Here is a 19025-nt window from a genome sequence, read left to right as displayed (position 1 = left end):
ACATTGCTTAGGCTTCTTTCTCTTTCAGGGAACTGTAGAATCTACATCTCAAGTTATACACACACAGAAGAAATGTTGGGATATTAGTTGGAATGACATTAGTATGAGAACTAATACCTTTATTTTTTTTCTTAATTTCAGAGTTTTATTGTATTGCACTAAAGGAACAGCAGGATGGTTATACAATGTTCTCTCTCATTCGGTTTTGAAAATCTAAAGTACTTGCAAATTCTTAAGAATACCTTTACCACCAGATTAGAACATTTAGTAACCAATTTCTTAATAAGTCTCACAAATTAAAACATATTTAAAATAGCTTTAAATGCCTTCTTCACAAGTAAGTCAGCATATATTTTTGTATCATGTTCACTTATGCTTAAGAATTAAAGCAAGTATATTACTCTGGTGGAAATATGGGGAAATGTCTCATTCATGCAAAATACAGGGGTAGTATTTCAAGTCCAAGCGGAAAAATATCCCACTCTTGGTTTCTTAATGCATCCATATATAATCACCTACATGATAGATAAGGAAACCCATGAAGTTTCCCACAGGTCAGATACATATTTTCAGTTCATCAGAAGCACCTGATATCTACAGTTAATTTATAATTAAATGGCATTTCAATAAAACCAAAATGAGCCCTACAAGTTCCTATAAACGAAAGCTTCCAATGGACTAATGACAGTCAGTAATTAATGCAATCATTCAAGGGATTATGGTTGTTCCTTAAGGAGTGCAAGTTCAAATCTGTCAACACCAGAGGTATCATTTTATATTAATTTATACATAATTCCATTTAAATTCTTTATCTGACTATAACATATGAAAACTGTCTTTCCACAAGCAAAAAATGTGGAAACATTTAAAAAATAAGGAGTCATTTTTAAAGTAACTGATCAGATTCCATAGGCTACTCTTGGGAACAGGATCTTACTGGATAGAATCCCTTCATTGGTGGCTTTTTGCATGCACTTAACTGGACCAATTCTTCTAAGCGTTGTTCTAAGAGCTCACCAAAACATAGATCATGCCATATAGGTAGTAAAAAAATGCTAGAAGATAAAAAGCTAATTTGCACCATTCTTCTTTCTGACAATATGCTAGAATATCTGCATTCATGATCGTTGTAGGATCATAGAGTCCTGGTCCACTCATCACTGGTCTACTCATGTACCTCCAAATATGACATGCCAAGAGGGGCATATTGAGACCCAGTGTAAGCCACTCTGCTGCACAAAGAATCATGACACAGAAGAAAGCATGGATGAGGCACTCTGGAAGGACAAGAGGATTCAGGGTGTTACACCGGTCTATAGGATTCTTGTAATCAGTCTTCAGCTCATCAAATGCTATAATGTGCCAAACGGCGAAGATGAGCGCGGCGGTGAGCAGCAGCGCCAGCATATAGCAGAAGGCCGCGAACGTGAAGGCCACGGCCGGGGAGAAGGGAGCAGCGCCGGTGCCAGCGCAGAAGGGCCGCGCAGGGCCCTCTGGGTAAAACCATTCACTTCCCACGGCCACAGCCCACGCCGAGCTAATACCTTTAAAATACTGTTTTCCCATCTCTGAACATGCTATGTCTCTTTTTCTAAGTCTCTTTCAAAATCTTTTGACTTTTATAATTTTTTCCATAAGGATCTTGTACAACTTTTGTGAGATTTATTTCTTGATACCTGTTTTTGTTGTTATTTTATATTTTTAAACTACATTAAAAAAAATTTTTTGGTTAATAGGAACACAGTCAATTTTTGCATACTGGTCTAATTCCCAAGACCTGCTGAACTCTTTTTTATGGTAATACTGTTTGTCTAAAAAATTATTTTCATTTTCTATATCACAGTTCTATAAAAAAACTAAGATCATGGCATCCAGTCCCATCACTTCATGGAAAATAGATAGGGAAATGATGGAATCAGTGACAGACTTTATTTTTGGGGGCTCCAAAATCACTGCAGATGGTGAATGCTGTCATGAAATTAAAGACACTTGCTCCTATGACAAAAGCTATGACAAATCTAGACAGAATATTAAAAAGCAGAGACATACTTTGCTGACAAAGTTCCGTGTAGTCAAAGTTATGATTTTTCCAGTAGTCATGTATGGATGTGAGAGTTGGACCATAAAGAAAGTTGAGTGCCCAAGAATCAATGCTTTTGAACTGTGGTGTTGGAGAAGACTCTTGAGAGTCCCTTGGACTGCAAGGAGATCAAACTAGTGAATCCTAAAGGAAATCAGTCCTGAATATTCATTGGAAGGACTGATGCTGAAGCTGAAGCTCCAATACTTTGGCCACCTGATGTGCAGATCTGACTCATTGCAAAAGACCCTGATGCTGGGAAAGATTGAAGGCAGGAGGAGAAGGGGATGACAGGGGATGAGATGGTTGGATGGCATCACTGACTCAATGGATATGAGTTTGAGCAAGCTCCGGGAGTTGGTGATGGACAGGGAATCCTGGTGTGCTGCAATCCATAGGATCACAGAGAGTCAGACACGACAGGGCAACTGAACTGAATTGATAATATGTAAAAAATGACTGGATTTTTTTCATCCTTTCCAATATATATTTTGTTTTTTTTCTTTCTTTCCATCCTTCTTTCTGTCCTTCCTTCTTTTTTTTCTCTCTCTCTCTCTTTTGTTCTTTCTTTCTTCTTTTCTTACTATCAGTACATTAGCTAGGACCTCCAGTAATATATTGAATAGAAATAGTAATGTCTGAAATACTTTTGCTCCTGATGGAAAAATTAGTAAAAATGGTTTTATGTATTTTGTCCATTCTCCTACATGTCTTTTCTCTGGCAACCACACTGCAAGCTTTTGTTTTTTCTTGTTTGATCTTTTTAAAGGACCAGTTTTTGGTTTATTTATAATTTCATTCAAAACTTAGTTGACTTCTTTTGCATCTAATCATTTCCAAGGGCCTGTAGACGTATGTAAAGTTCTTTCCCAGACGTATTTCTGAAGTTCTAAAGCCTGGTTATTTGCTTTGTTGCTCATGCCTCCCTCTCAGGTTAAAAGGCCAACTACCTTGAAGCCATTCAGCTAGGTTGAATAGGAAGCTTATATCCTTAATCTGATTTCTAATGCAGGGCAGAATCTTTTTTTTTTTTTTTTGGTAATTGATATAAAATTCACATAACATAAAATTAACATTTTAAAGTATGTAAAGTACTAAAGGTATAGGTAACACCGAGTGAATATTGACTTCAGTATAGGTGGTGAGAAGTGGTTGGACTCTGGATTTATTTTGAAGGTGGCGTGAATTAGAGTTGCTGACAGATTGGATACAGGGTGAGAGAGAATGCTGAGCCTAGTCAACCAGAAGGATAGACATTGAGTACCTTCATTGCTCTCCTCATGTGAGCCCAAGGCTTAGCCCACTGTCCCCGTGACCACTAAGACCCTAAGCCCTGCCTGCATGGTAGAAGCCAGCATCATCACCTTCCCGAATCCAGGGGAGCTGTGCCATCCGTGCAGCTTCTTGCTGCTTCCTTAGGTTCCTGCTCTTGACCTTTCTCTTACTTTCTTCCAAGCCCAGCTAGGCATTTAAGTTTGCTTCTTATATTGGGTTGACCAAAAAGTTCATTTGGGTTTTTCCATAAGTTATTGTTGGTTAATAAGTTAATATTAGGTTGGCACATTTTTAGGCCAACTTAATATATTATCTAGCATTTTTGAGTCGTAATAGTGGCAGGCTTCCCAGGAGGCTCAGTGGTAAAGAATCCACCTGCCAGTGTAGGAGACACAGGTTTGATTCCTGGGTGGGGAAGATCCCCTGGAGGAGGAAATGGCAACCCACTCTACTATTCTTGCCTGGAGAATCCCATGGACAGCAGAGCCTGGTGAGCTACAGTCCATGGGGTCACAAAGAATCACACGACTGAGCACACCCACACAAAGGGGCAAGGTTATAGTTACATAATCCACTATATCACTGGACCTTTTACTTTTTCTATTGGGTTATATCATGTATCTTTCTTGTCAGAAAAGAAGCAATATCTAAATCCCAGAAAGTTTTGGCAAAAAAAGTTGAGACTTTTTGCCTTCCCTTCCAAGAATCCCACTTTTATGTATACATTGTATTTTCATGATTACATGGGAAAAAATTACTTTCTCTTTGAAGCCAGTTGAGTAGAAGCAGCTCAAAACAAGATGAAATTTCACTGAAGTATTTTATAATTGTTCTCAGGTTATTTTCACACAGATATCATATAATCATTCTCACTAAATCCTCTGTTTTTGGCTATCTAAATTAATCTTCTCTCTCTCTTCTCTGAATCTTTTTGTAAAAGATTCTACTAAATGTACTTAAAAAGCAGATTTTTTTTAACAAAAACTAGGACAATAAGCTTTCTGTCAGTCTGCCTACAGATAAATATGGGTCATGGATTTGAACCTAGCAGATTAAACATATACATTTTTCTTGGTATGCTCTCAAAAGTCCATAAAATGATAAGTAAAACAACAGTTACAAATTTTAATGTATAAACCACTAGGATTTTTTAGAAAAAGAATAACAGGAAAGAAATGTCAAAATTTTGGGAGCTAGAAAAAATTTTGGTTCTTTGTATTTAATAGCTTCAATTCAAGCAGTGAAAGCTGAAAACACAAGCTTATAGTAGCAGAAGATATTAAGATGCAAATTGATCCAGGCCATAAAACCTTGGAAAGGATCAGCAACTGGACACGCATGGTACTTCTAAAAGTAGACACATGGTACTTCTAAAAGCAGTATTGTAAAGTAATTAGCCTCCAACTAATAAAAATAAATGAAAAAATAAATAAATAAAATACACACATCCATCAAAATAAAATAAAATAAAATAAAAGCAGTATGGGCCTTTGAAGTGACTTGAGTATAAAGTTTTTAAAAGGAACAAGTTACCTGTAGAGTCCCCTCCCTGCTTTTTACAACCACTCTGCTTCCTCTCCTTATCACTGACAAAGGATAATAAATTGTATTATCTAAAGACAACAGATCTAAGAGATTTTAAATTCAGATACCAGGTGCAGTTAAGGCCAGAGTGACCATCATATTGAAATTAGGTGAACTTAGTGAAAAACGTGCACCCAGAATATGGTGACCACTCTCCAACCTGATTCCCAGTCAGCTTCACTCAGCAGGAGATTAGAGGATTCCTCCCTAAGAAAACTGACTAGACCAAGGAAAAAAGACCTACAGATACTAACCTACAGGTATTGAGGCATTCCCCCAATGAAACGGTCAGATGTGCACCAGATTACCCTATAGTGAAACTCACCAAATGATACCCCTCACTCACTCATACTGAGTTTCCAACCATCACCTTAGTAAAATCAACAATACAGATCATGAGATATTTGAGAAAAATCTCTATAATAAAAAAAATAAATAAAAGTAAACAGGAAAAAAAGAAACTCAGACAAAACAGATGATGCAGAAGCAAAAGAAAGCTTCATTATAAAACAAAAAACCTCTAACTTCCCTAGTGGTCCACTCGTTAAGATTGTACTTCCAGTGCAGGGGGCACAGATTAGATCCTTGGTTGGGGAACTAAGATCCCATATGCTGCGTGGCATGGGAAAAAAATAAACTGTTAATAATAATACTCTCTAGGGGAGAAGGACAAATTAGGAGTTTGAGATTAACATATACATACTCCTCTCTATAAAATACATAACCAACAATAACCTACTATATAGCACAGAGAACTATACTCAATGTTTTGTAATAACCTATAAGGGAAAAGAATCTGAAAAGATATGTATATATTACTGAATCACTGTGGTATATACCTGAAACTAACACAATATTGTAAATCAACCGTACTTAAAAAGAAGAAAAAGAACTCTCTAATGTCCTGGGAGAAATAACAGAATATAATACAACTCTGAAAACAGAATGGAAAACTATATAAAAACTTATTCATAAAACAAAAAGATCTTTTGGAAATTAAAACAGTAGTAAAATTTTTAAATTAAATAGAATTATTGAAATATAAAGTTGAGATATTCTATCAGAGAGTAGAGCAAAAAAAGAGAGAGAAGAAAGAGGGTAGTCTAAGAGATCCAACATATGAATAACAGGAATTTCAGGAAAAGGAAATGAAGGAATCAGAGGAGAGAAAACCAGATTAATACAAGAAAAATTCCTAAAACAAATAACGTGAATTTACAGATTCAATGAACAACAAAAAAGGACCATAGCAAAGCATATAATCTTGAAATTATAGAATGTTAAAAAGGAAGAGAGAATTCTGAAGGCTTTCAGATGGAGAAAGAAAAAGACTTGGCAATTAGAATAGCAACAGATTTTGCAAAAACAGTATAGGTGTGCTAAAGAAAAAAGAAGGAATGCTTTCAGAATTCTGAAAGAAAATGATTTCCACACTAGATTTATATAACCAAATTACCAACTCAATGTAAGGGTAGAATAAGGACATTTCTAGGCATGTAAATTTTCAGAAACTTACCTCCCAGTCACCCTAAGAAATTTTCAGAAGAAATTTTTCACCAACAAGAGGGAATAAATCAAGAAATGAAAAGAAATGAGATTGAAAACACAGGAGGCAAACACAAGAGAAAGGGCATGCCCAGAATACTGGTGAAGAAAGATCTGAAGATTAAAGCTTTAGGTACAGCAAACCTGGACCCCAACCAAAACCCACTGGAGCAGATCAAAAGACTCCGTGTGGAACTTCCAAGATAAAGCAGAAGGGACTTCCCCGGTGGTCCAGTGGTTCAGAATCTGCCTGGCAATGCAGGGGACAAATCCCTGGTCCAGGAAGAGCCCAGGAAAAAATAAACAGCTAAATGAGATGTATTGAGCAAGTATTTACTGATCACCCACTATATGTCAGACACTGTTTTAGGTCAGGGTTTCTCAACCATGGCACACTTCGGACTGCCCTAGGCCTTGTAGGATGTTCAACAGCATTCCTGGCTCCTAGCCATTAGACACCCAGTAGCACCCCCTACATTCATGACAGGCAAAAATGTCTCCTGATATTGCCCAGTGCTCTCGGGAAGGCACAAGCATCCCCAGGTGAGAACCACTGTTCCGGGTAATGGGGATACAGCAACTAACAAAACACACAAACAAGAGCTGAAAGTGATTACCTCTGAAAAATAGGGTTGGGGTGGAAAGGACAGGAGAAGGCGCTTTTTACTCACACGCCTTATAGGATTCTGACTGCCCAAACTGTACATGCATGTTACACTAATAAAAGAGAATAATCCAAGAGAAGAATGTAAAGCCCATTTATACCTTAATTCAATATTTCTACACAAGGCAGTATAGAGTCACACAATTCTAGATCTGAATTCCAGCTCCATCACTTTCTCTAAATCTGAGGCAAGTAACTTCAACCTTTCTGAGCCTCATTTTCCTTCAACACTGTAAAACAGGAATATTAATCTAAGGTTATTATAAGTATTACATAGTATCGTGCAGAAATACATATAATGCACATCCTATGGTACCTGCACCTAAAGCATTTTAACACATTGGAGAGTACACCTAGTCGCTAGCTTCCATACTCCACATCTTTGGGAATAATCAACATCATCTTGGATGTACAAACCTGGGCTCCCGTAACTTGTCATAAACTAGAGTCATGAGGCCATCTGAGTGGCATGCCGGGACTCATGGCACTTACAGTAAGCACTGGAAGCATTTTGTTCCTGGAAAATCACTGTACACCGAGACTAAAGCAGCAGACCTGATGCATGAAGGAAGATAACCGAGATAGGATAGTTTTCCTCATCCAGGTGGAGGACAGCAGGAATCCATGTAAGCATCAAGCAATCCACTTGTATCATGACTAGATGAAAAGCGGTCACATGTATTTTAAAAACAAAAAGGAGTGGACCAAATGAAAACAATAAAGCTTACTTCAGGGGAGTGGGCAGAAGAATTTTATAATTTTGCATGGCCATGTTTCATTTCTCGTCATCGCTCCTTGAATTCTTTCAATAATTTTAATAATAGTTAATAAAAGTGAGCTATTTTGTTTAGGTTAATTAGGTGAAGATATGAAACTTTTTGTATTATACTTAAGGAAATCCATCTCATTATCCCTCAAAATATGAATAATAGCATAATTTATTTGTATATCCAGTCTTGATATACTGTATTCACTATCTTGGTCAACTCTCACAATCTGGGCTACTCTGTGGCAAGTACTATTATCCTTATTTAATAAACAGATTTAGTCATTCTTTTTTTTCAACAAATATTAACTAAACACCTGCTGTATATTGTTGGTTCACTGTTGGGACTATAGCAGTGAAAGAAACAGACAAAAATCCCTGCCTTCATAGAGCTTACATTCTCAACAAACAATAAAAGTAAAATTTACATATTGTTAGAGGAGAGGTAAGTACTTTGGGAAAAAATAATGTATTGAGAGGGAAAAGGGCTGCTGGAATGGAGATGAGTTAGCAATTTTAAATAGAGTTGTAAGGGAGAGTGACGCTTGTAAAATTCATGAAGATGAGGAAACTGGAGTTCAGAGAGTAACTTTTAAAGGTCAAAAATTTACAAAGCCAATAAAACTACAGCTGAACACCATAAGGAATCTTGGTGCATCGTTTTAGAACAGCTGCTCAGACCTATTGAGACTTTGTGACTGATCAAAATCAAATTAAATCCATTCTTCTAAATAGTCCTAATATATATTGTAGGGTACACATTAATCCAGAAATCAGAAGAAATCATGAAATTTGTTTTTTTTTATTTCAGGCCAAAGAATCCCCCCAAACAATACAGATTCTTAGGAGGATATGGCGGAAACACTGCAAAAAGATCATAATCATCAGCATGGCAATTTTCCTTTCAATCATCATCATTCTTTTAAGTACAAACGTTATCCCGACTTGACCCTTCTCCCCACCCCCAGTGGGTACCAATAAATTGTTATATATATAATTATAGAGTTCTACCGCCAACAATGACAAAAGCATTCTCTAGTGGTAGGAGGGCTTCCCTGGTGACGCGGACGACACAGTGGTAGGAGGAATGGAGGAAGAGGGGGTTGGAAGTATTTCCTTGTCTCTTTGGTGTCTCTTCTCTCTCTGTAACCCCATTTGGTCTGAGCGGTGGGGGGTTGTTTTTGCTATCACCATCGCTCCACTACTTTTCTGTTACTGTTCCGAGCACAAACCCTGGGATCAGACGGCCAAGTTTCACTTCTGCCCTCTGCCACATCCCATAGAGGTGACTTTAGACAAGATGGTTATGTTTGGTGCTGTTTTCATCTTTAAAATGGAGTTAATAATACCACACAGAGTTGTCTACCCCATAGTAAATGCTATTTAAGGGTTAATTACTACTTAATAGAAAAGATGATTCCACTTATGGCATTGACTAAATTCCCATCATCTTACTCTTTACTCAGAAATGACCCTGACCTTAAAATTTCCTGATCTTGGGACTTCCCTGGTAGTCCAGTGGCTAAGACTGGACTCTCAATACAGGGGGTCCGGGTTCGACCCCTGGTCAGGGAACTAGATCCCACATGCCACAACTAAGAGTCTGCACGTCACAACTAAAGATCCCACATGCTGCAACAAAGATCAAAGATCCTACGTGCTGCAACTAAGACCTGGTGCAGCCAAATAATTTTTTTTAATGAGAATCTTTACATGAGTACAGTCCAGATAGACATCACCTCTTTTACACACTCTTTCATTGAAGTGAAAATTCAAACTGTTGTGTATACTAGGTATTTTTGGGGGGTAAAGTGTTAAAAAATAAAATAGAAAACTTTGTCATTTCTCAAATAAGTCACAGGTCATGTCTTCTGTTTTACCACACCAAGAGCTTTTTTTTTTTTTCGAGTGATACACTCATTCAATAACTATGAATTACTAAGATTTCTAAAAACCAAAACACTCAACTTCTTTACAGTTGGTCAACAAGGTTTCATGAGTTGTGTCTTAAGTGGGATCATGAGGTCTGAGGTAGGTTTCTGTTGTTGTTAGTTTGTTTGAACAACATGCGGGATCTTGGTCCCCTGACCAGGGATCAACCCCATGCCCCCTGCAGTGGAAGTGTGGAGTCTTAACCACTGGATGGCCACAGAAGTCTCATAAAGTCAGCCTTAAAATCATAAAAGTCATAGTGACTCGTGGGGAAGAATAAAGATCAGAAGTTCCTGACTACTAGAGAACTCATTTTAATCCTAATAATGATCTAATTTCACCATTATAAATAGATCCCAATTCCTCCAGCACAATATCACATTTCCATTCACCAAATATTTTTTATTAAAGCAATTTCAATGTTAGAAATTTTTGGAGTTTCTGTAATTTATACCCAGAGGGGGGAAAATACAGTCCAACATAATGTAGTAAGTGCTTTGGGGGAGAGTTGTTTCAATGACATGAAGAGGTAAAAACGATTATATTGTTAGTATAATGTAAAGCACATAAAACAGTAGTTCTAAGCACATAAGTGCTATGTTAATGTTGTTGTTCCGTCGCTAAGTCATGTCCAACTCTTTGCAACCCCATGGACTTGCAGCATGCCAGGCTTCCTTGTCCTTCACTATCTCCTGGAGTTTGCTCAGAACGTCCATTGATGCCATCCAGCCATCTCATCCTCTGTCATCCCCTTCTTCTCCTGCCTTCAATCTTTCCCAGCATCAAAGTCTTTTCCAGTGAGTTGGCTCTTCGCATCAGGTGGCCAAAGTATTGGAGTTTCATCTTCAGCATCAGTCCTTCCAATGATATTCTGGGTTTATTTCCTTTAAGATTTGACAGCTTTGATCTCCTTGCAATCCAAGGGACTCTCAAGTCTTCTCCAGCACCACAGTTCAAAAGCATCAGTTCCTCAGCCCTCAGACTTTATGGTCCAACTCTCACATCAGTACATGACTACTGGAAAAACCATAGCTTTGTCTATATGAACCTTTGTCAGCAAAGTAATGTCTCTGCTTTTAAATATGCTGTCTAGGCTTAGACATAGCTTTATCTTTACTTTGCAGATGAGAAAATAGCAGTTAAATTTAAGATCACATAGTTAGCTGAGATTTTACTGAGTCAAGTACTGAATGAAGTATATAGCCATGAAACGCACATTTAACTCAGAGTATATTATCTGACTGCTTAATTGTGGGCCAGACAACATATCAGTACTATTTTGCTTTGGGCCAGGTTAGTAGTTGTTTCTGGAGGGTAGAGATAGGATTCTGAAGTTTTGTAAGAGATGTTGTCACTAGTTTTGCTGGCATTATTTTTGAGCCCTATAAAATTTACCTAATATTTCTGCAACTTATACTAATTATGTATAAAACAATGTATAGTTAAGTGAAGCCGCTCAGTCGTGTCCAACTCTTTGCGACCCCACGGACTGTAGCCTACCAGGCTCCTCTGTCCATGGAATTTTCCAGGCAAGAGTACTGGAGTGGGTTGCCATTTCATAAAACAATGCTTCACTGATTGCCAGTGAATACTAGCATACTTATTGCTTGAAGACATGGAACTTAAAGATCACCTCATCTAACCACCACCCCGCCCTCAGTTTCACATATTGAGATGCCAAGAGCCAGAAGCCTGAATATTATGCTACATGTTATTATGTTACTACATGCCTTTGCAACCTCTTCTCCACTTGCACTGTTTAAAGTACAGGTCATCACCCTGGTTCCAGGAAGCAAGTCTCACAGAATGCGTTTCCCCAGGCAGTCTGAGTTTGTTTTCCCGATGATGTGTATTTTTTACCAATTCTTGAAAGGTGCCAGGAAGAAGGAAAGCACTCATTTAGTAAGGAGTGTTTCCCTGCTATCTGTGCTACACCTGTCACAATATACCCAAGTAGAAAGGAACAAATATTTAGATAATCTTAGATTTTTCATTTGTGGGTTCAAGTATTGAGTTCCTACTCAGCACCAAAACAGTCCTAGAACATTAGGATTTATTCTAAGTTATGCAGAGACGGACATGACTGAGCGACTTCACCATACTGATAGAGATAACCAGTGTTTAAGAAATGAATGGCTGTATACACAAGTGTGAGAAGTGGTCCTGATGTTAAGGGAAGCTTACGTTTCAGTTGAGAAGGCAAGACCCATAAAGATCATAAACACGCTAAAATACCATCTACTTAAATGGTAATTGTGTGGCAGGGAATAAATACAAGAAAGATAATGATCATCACTGGCTCCAATCATTAAGAGGGATGGGAACTGGACCCTACTGGAAATCAAAGTTATCTCAACAGGTAAAGGCAGTCCCGTTAACGTTACTGACCACTGATGTGCCAGTACTGTTTACTTTTTAATTTAATCCTCACAACCTTGAGGTACACAATATTCTTCCCATCTTACAGATAAGAAAACTGAAGCACAGGTTAACTTGCCAGCCTCCATCCGGCTAATGTCGTTAAGAGGAGTGAGGATAAACAAATGACACCGCTGGCTGTGTGAGTGGAGAAAGTGGGCTAGACCTGGGGAGTTCAGTCATGCACACATGCATCCATTCAGAGGACCTGCAGAGAGCTCAGCCTTCAGGTCTCTTCCTTTTCCACACTATCCGGGGTGTTTTTATTCACTCCCACGGCACTGCCTCCTCTGGCAATAACCTTCCTTCTGAATCACAAATGATTTTCTACTGGAGACACTCACATGGGTATCATGCAAACACCTCAAATTTTAAATCCTGAAGCTCTTAACTATATATGTTTCTTTTCCCCAGGAAACTGCTTATTTCAAAATGGCTTATTTCGACTATTCCATAACCTAGAACTGCCTTTAGCCTACCCTAACTCCCCCCTCCTGCTTATCTCATCTTTGTGCATCACTCACGAAAATCACAGGGCTGCTACATGGAACCTCATAGCAAGAAACTCCAGAAGAGTGACAGAAGCAAAAGCAGGGAGTCCCTGCATGTGCCCAAGCAAGCCTCGCAAAGGGCACTCATTCCCATCACGGTGGACAATTACGTGTGTCTACTCCCCTCAAGCCTGACCACTTTTGGTATGAAGCTGAGAACCACCATCAAACCACTTTGCACATACCTCCTAAAGAAGATCAAATTTTACAGCTGGAAAAACTGATGCTTGTTGGAGGAGTTAAAATTTTATTTGCCCAACATCACAGGGCAAATGACAGAGCAGAACCTCAGGAAGCATTCATTTGATATCTATTCCACTGAATATACTAAACAAGAATTTAAAAAATAACTAGACAGAATGTCCCACACATTCTAATAAGTCTGAGAATTATTTTAACTTTTGAAAGTTCACTATCTCTTTATAGAATGTTAGCAGAACCTAGAACTACAGAATGCATGATTTAATTCCAGCCTGCATTTAGACAAATCACAAGCTGGTTAAAGAAAGAGTTCATTTGAGGGGAAGCACCTGTTCAGTACCATGCCCCACACAATAATGGCAACCTCTCTCTTTGCAGGCCAGCACAATGAGACCCCCACAACCCCTGAACGGAGTCCTCAGAGGACACAAACATAGGAATATAATGAAATAACAGCTAGGCTTCTTCTGTGTTTACATTGACTACAAGTATCTTGGTTAACATTACTGCACACCTCTAATTTGCCATTTTTTGAAAAATGTGTAAGTCTGCAAAGATATTAAATGCATTCCCAGGCCTTTTGGTGGTTTCACCACAATCTGACAGCAAGCCCAGGTGAGGGCAAAGACTGAACATCCCCATAGAGATTACTCCTATTGCAGGCATCCTTTCTCATAACATCCTGGAGAAAACTGGAAATTGCCCTTTTTTAGTCCATCATAATCTCAACTTTAATATTATTTAACCAGTTATGCATAAAATCCCATCATTTAACATTATGTCCTTTTTGACTTGACGGTAGTTGCCTTACCTTTTCAACTAAGAAAGTAATTTCAAGAAACTCACCCAAGAGGGGAAGCTTAAATTAAAAAAAAGAAAAAAGACAGTGCAAAAAATGCATGACTGCTGTAAGAGTTTAATTGTAAAACAAAAGCACGACATTGTCATTTGAACATGAGTAATCTTGTCAGAAAAGGAAGTTTAGTGCAAATCAAAACCCCATTAAAGCCCATATGAAGACTCTAGAAGTAGACTCCTAGAACTGGAAACACTTGGTTCCAACAGAATTTGCTTAGGGAAAGTATGCCTGGAAATGTCAGATGGTACAGAGAACATCACGTTGGGTTTAAAATCAAATCAACCAGGTTCTTAAAAAATGACATGCTGATAGGCCTTAATACATGTAACTAATTGATTAGTAGTAGCATGCTTTATCAATGATTGGAGAAGCCATTTACAACAAATGTCTGAGCATTTCGAAGTTTTCTTTATTGCCATAGCCAATCTCGTAACTAACCCACTCTTCCAATTTCTTTTAAAAAGGGTACCACTTCCCCAGTCTGAGATTGGCAAATGTTTTCTAAATATGTGATAAAGCTCTATGTAATCAGGGCTATCCATACAAAAAGGGGCCAATTATACTTACTTTCCTCAAGTATTTATTTATTCAAAAGCATAAGCTTTCCATGACATATTAAATGTCACATTTAGGTACTGGCACTAACAGACCTCTTAAGTTTCTTCTAGTGTTTTAAGAGAAATTTTTAATAATTCAGGAAGTAACCTTGCCTTCAAATTCTAAAATAAAACAATATGCCTACATAAATAAAATGTATACCTTGAAATAAACTATCTTCCTAAGCGACTTATCTAAGTTTCTCAAAATAGAATCCAGTAACCCTAATATCCATGTTTAATGAATAGAACCTTTCCTACTGTCTGTACTTTCTTTGAAGACTGTAAAGAATTCCTCCCATGACAACTAAAATAACTGACTTGGACTGCTGTAACAAAGAACACCTTGCTCACTTAGGATCTCATTCCTATGAAGTATCTCACCCTTTTTTAAATAGTAAAATAATGTTATCAAGTCCTCTTCATGCTCTTTCTGTCCCTCCAAACTATCTGCCTTCATAGGGCTTAGTGGGGAAAAACACTTAGCAGTTACCCCATTGCTGTCTTCTAAATTACACAGTCCCTTAGACCCTAGTCTTTATCCAAAGCTACAGATAGTGCCGGTGGTGCAGAACCTGCCTGCCAATGCAGGAGACCAAAGAGATACGGGTTCAATCCCTGAGTCGGGAAGATCCCCTAGAGAAGGGCATGGCAACCCACTCCCAGTACTCATGCCTGGAGAATCCCATGGACAGAGGAGCCTGGCGGGCTAGTCCATAGGGTAGCAGAGTCAGAAACAACTGAAGCAACTTAGCCCGTACTATAGTCATTTATAACTGGAGGCTGTTGGAATTACATCTCATTCATTAGATTCTAAAAGATGCTTATGAACAAATAAGGCAATATGTAATCAGCCCAACTCTAGACAACACTCAATTTTAAAGAGTTGCTGATTAACAATTCGTAAAAATGGAATCAATGAGATTAGTGACAAACCAAGGGGGCAAGATGCAGGCCATAGAATGCGCCTCCTCCCACCACCTCACTCCTTCCCCACTTTGTACCCTACTGCTGTCATCTCAGGCACTCTTTAGAACACCAACTCTGTTTTCTTCTTTCAAGCTAGACCTGGGGTCTGTGATTAAAATCCTTGAGTGGTGTTAAGTTTTATGAAACATGAACCTTTGTCTTTATACAAGATAGAAGTAAATACAAAAAATGAAAACAGCACCCTTAACTAACCATCTTAAAGCAAGTCCTTACAACTCTTATGCAGCTAAGATCACCCGATGTGTGTGAAATACAGAACTCCAGGCGACACCTCCAAACAATACTGATTCTGATATAAACTGGCTGCAAGCCTCTTTTTAAATACCAACAGATTATAATAAATTTCCCTGCTACTTTTCAGATTATAGGCAACTGACAGCAATATATAGCCCAAGCAAACTCATTTTACACAGCTGGATATTCATCTTGCTAGAATCATGTTACATATGCAAAATTTCAGGTTAGACTCCTAAATATGGCCTGTAGTGAAGAAAGGGTAAATCAGTATGCATTCTTCTCAACTGTTTCAAAGGTAGGTAGTAACAACCAGTCTTTATGAAATCTAGGGTCATCCTTAAGTACTAGTGCACTGAAAAATTGCACTATTAAGTCAACTGCACCCAAATAAATTTACTGAGATGTCAGTGTATCCATTATACATGGATCCAGGTTTTTACATTTCTGGTTAATCTGACTCTAAACCAAATAAACTCATTATACATTTCAGGAAAAAACAAACACGGTGATGGACAGTAGAATCAGTCCTTGTTTTAAAATTCCCAATACCTCAAGGCCGCACACATACAGTACTTTTAAAGTGGAAGGTAACAACTTCAAAGAACGTTTCCAGGCAGTAAAACAAAACACATAAACTACAGAACACAAAGAACTGATAATCAGATTCTAACGTTATTAGTAAGATTACCTTTCAAAATTATCTCAGCATAAATGGAACCTGGAGAGGTGTCCACACACTATATTCTAACTTGTATACAACAAAGAACAATGAAGCAGTCGCTATACCAATGGAGAGTAATGTGGTAAACAAGACCTTTGCAATCGTGTAAAACAGACTGAAGAGAAGAAAAGGGACAAAGGAGAAAACCCAGGACCCCGGGAAGAGAAATTAACTCAGCTGGTAGCAGACATCTAGTCAATCAAAAGGTATCAAAATCTGAATTAGGACAACAGGCATAGAAAATGGGATCAGCAGCTCTAACAGGTCTACAAAACTGATGGGAGAAGTGAAATCAAAGCTTCCTAACACTGTCCAGCAAGTAAATGAGATTGGTTCTATGTTCAACTAGCAACCTACCTGTAAACTTTACTTTTTGGCCAAACTTTAGAAGGGCACTGAACTACTTGTACTTGTCTGACTCATTCGGTTCCCCCAATCCTTTCATCACCACACATACACACAAAAAGGCTGCTTATCACTTCTAGTCTCTACTGAAATCTTACTAAAACCCAGTGCTTAAAAAAGCAGGGGAAGGGGAGAGTGGGCTGGCAACAGTCCCTGGCAAAAACTGGTTGTTTAAAAAAAATGCACGTTAAGGACAAAAAAAAGTGGACAAGAGGCAATCTCCCAGCAAACCACTGGATTACCACTGGCAATCCCAACTTTCATTGTCAGTGGGCATGGGTTCAATCCCTGGTCGGGGAACTAAGATTCCACAAGTCATACAGTCAAAAATCAAAACAAACTATAAAAAAGAAACTACTGAATTATATAAACTGCAAAGCTTTTGAACAAATGGCAATTGACTAAGCAGGCAAGTGAGGGTAATTCAAATTGTATCACAGAACCTCCAAAGACTTATTAAGCAGTTGGTAGCCCTGCTATCTCTGGAAATAGAGGTAAAGAGGATTGGTTGACATGCAATTAAACCTCCATATCCTCTCTGTATTGCAGGACAACTGAACTCATCCTGGCAGAAACTTGTCTGAGCAGGTGAGGGAGGGTGGTCTTTGAACAGGCATACTGTGATGAAAACAAAGGAGTTAGAAAGGGCTTTACTTGTTCAGTTCCCTCAGGTTTCTCCCAACACTGGGATCTCAGAACATTGGCAGCCAAGTTTTACCCTCCAGGCAGCAGAATGGGAAAAAAAAAAAAAAAACACTTCTCTGGGGAACGTGATAAGCTCCAAGAAGTGGGGGAGAAATGCATCAAGAGGTTCCTCAATGAGACAGCCTGACTGCCTAGCAGTGAACCCCATGGTTGACAAGTCCCCATCCTCCCCATCCCTCAGCCCCACACACATCCAAGCAGCTTTTAAAATGCTCCACTCCTAAATATGCGCTAAAGATCACCAAATATTTGAGGAAGATGAAGCGCAGAGGCCAAAGCAACAGAAAAGAAAAATATCTTGCAGGAAACAAAACTTTCAAAGTTACAAATAATCTTAGAGATGAAGAAAAGATAACCCATGGAGTAACAGGTTAGAAGGGGTGGCCTTAGAAATTGATTGAAATTTAAAACCTTAAGAAAAAAAAAAAAAAGCTCAAAGTTGTAAAATTGCTCGAAGTATAATTAGCAACCTGCAATGGATGCGCAGGGCTCACACCCAAATAACAATTCCAGAGAACAGAAAGACTGGGGTGGTGAAGGGCCATGTGGAAGGACTAGCTCAGTAACATTTCCCAGAATTGAAGAGCATGTTTACACAATGCCAGGACCCACTGAGTGCTCAGCACAATGGATGAAACAAACCCAAGACAGTCATGAAACTGGAGAACACGGACGACAGTGGTAAAACACTAAGCATTTCATATGATGAAGATTCAAAACAGCATCTGACCTCTTAAGGAAACCTTGAGTTTTCTATTGAGTCAAACTAGCACTGATAATTCAGTTACAAGGATGGAACAGACCTTTATAGATGCAAAGGCCTCAGCAGGAAGATGGGCTATACAAAAGCAAGACCTGGGATTCAGGCAAAGAGAACCTAAATTGATATGTAAAGAAAGGGAAACCACCACCACCACCACCCCTCTCTGAGTAACAGCAAAGCCTCAACTTATTCAACAATTTTGAAGGGCAAGGAGTTCAGACTGAAATATAAAAGACCTAAAAAATATGAAGCTGATGAATAGATTTATATAAAGGGAGTTTTTCAATTCTGACCAAGTTTGGATGCAAATCAGAGCCCAGTGCACAGGAAAATATTCATCTTGGTCAAGAAATAATACCTGAAAGTGATCTGAGAATAGCACTTTAAATGTGGTATCAAATATATGGAAACAAATGGTATAAAAATCAACATTTACCCTAGTGCTGTATGCAAGTGTAACTTTTATAAAATGTCAGACATAGGGATAAATCATCCTCTAAAATTAAAACACTGAACTGCTGGAGGCAAAGAATTACACCTGAGCACATTTTTCTATTTAAATCTCCCAAATCATGGGGCACTGTAACATTTTAATATAACAAAAACTCAAAATGAAGTTGATAGCTTTACATTATCCAACACAAACAAAAGTCACTGTTTAAAACCTACTTTTTATTCAACCAGTTCCAACCTTTTTGCAGAAAATGGTTTTGATCTGGAACGTTTACAAACC

General features: G+C 38.3%; 1 protein-coding gene across 1 annotated transcript; it reads right to left on the bottom strand.

Annotated features, from left to right (window-relative positions):
- Positions 1-492: 492 nt before the first annotated feature.
- Positions 493-1566, bottom strand: LOC122696628 (protein cornichon homolog 1-like). Its single transcript, XM_043906885.1, has one exon. It carries the CDS (start codon positions 1564-1566, stop codon positions 1006-1008), a length of 561 nt encoding a protein of 186 aa, XP_043762820.1. The 3' UTR covers positions 493-1005.
- Positions 1567-19025: the final 17459 nt, after the last annotated feature.

This window comes from Cervus elaphus, chromosome 6 (genome assembly GCF_910594005.1).
Source record: "Cervus elaphus chromosome 6, mCerEla1.1, whole genome shotgun sequence".
NCBI lineage: Eukaryota > Metazoa > Chordata > Mammalia > Artiodactyla > Cervidae > Cervus > Cervus elaphus.
The sequence above is the reverse complement of the archived record's forward strand: the minus strand, read 5'-3'. Positions and strand labels throughout refer to the sequence as shown.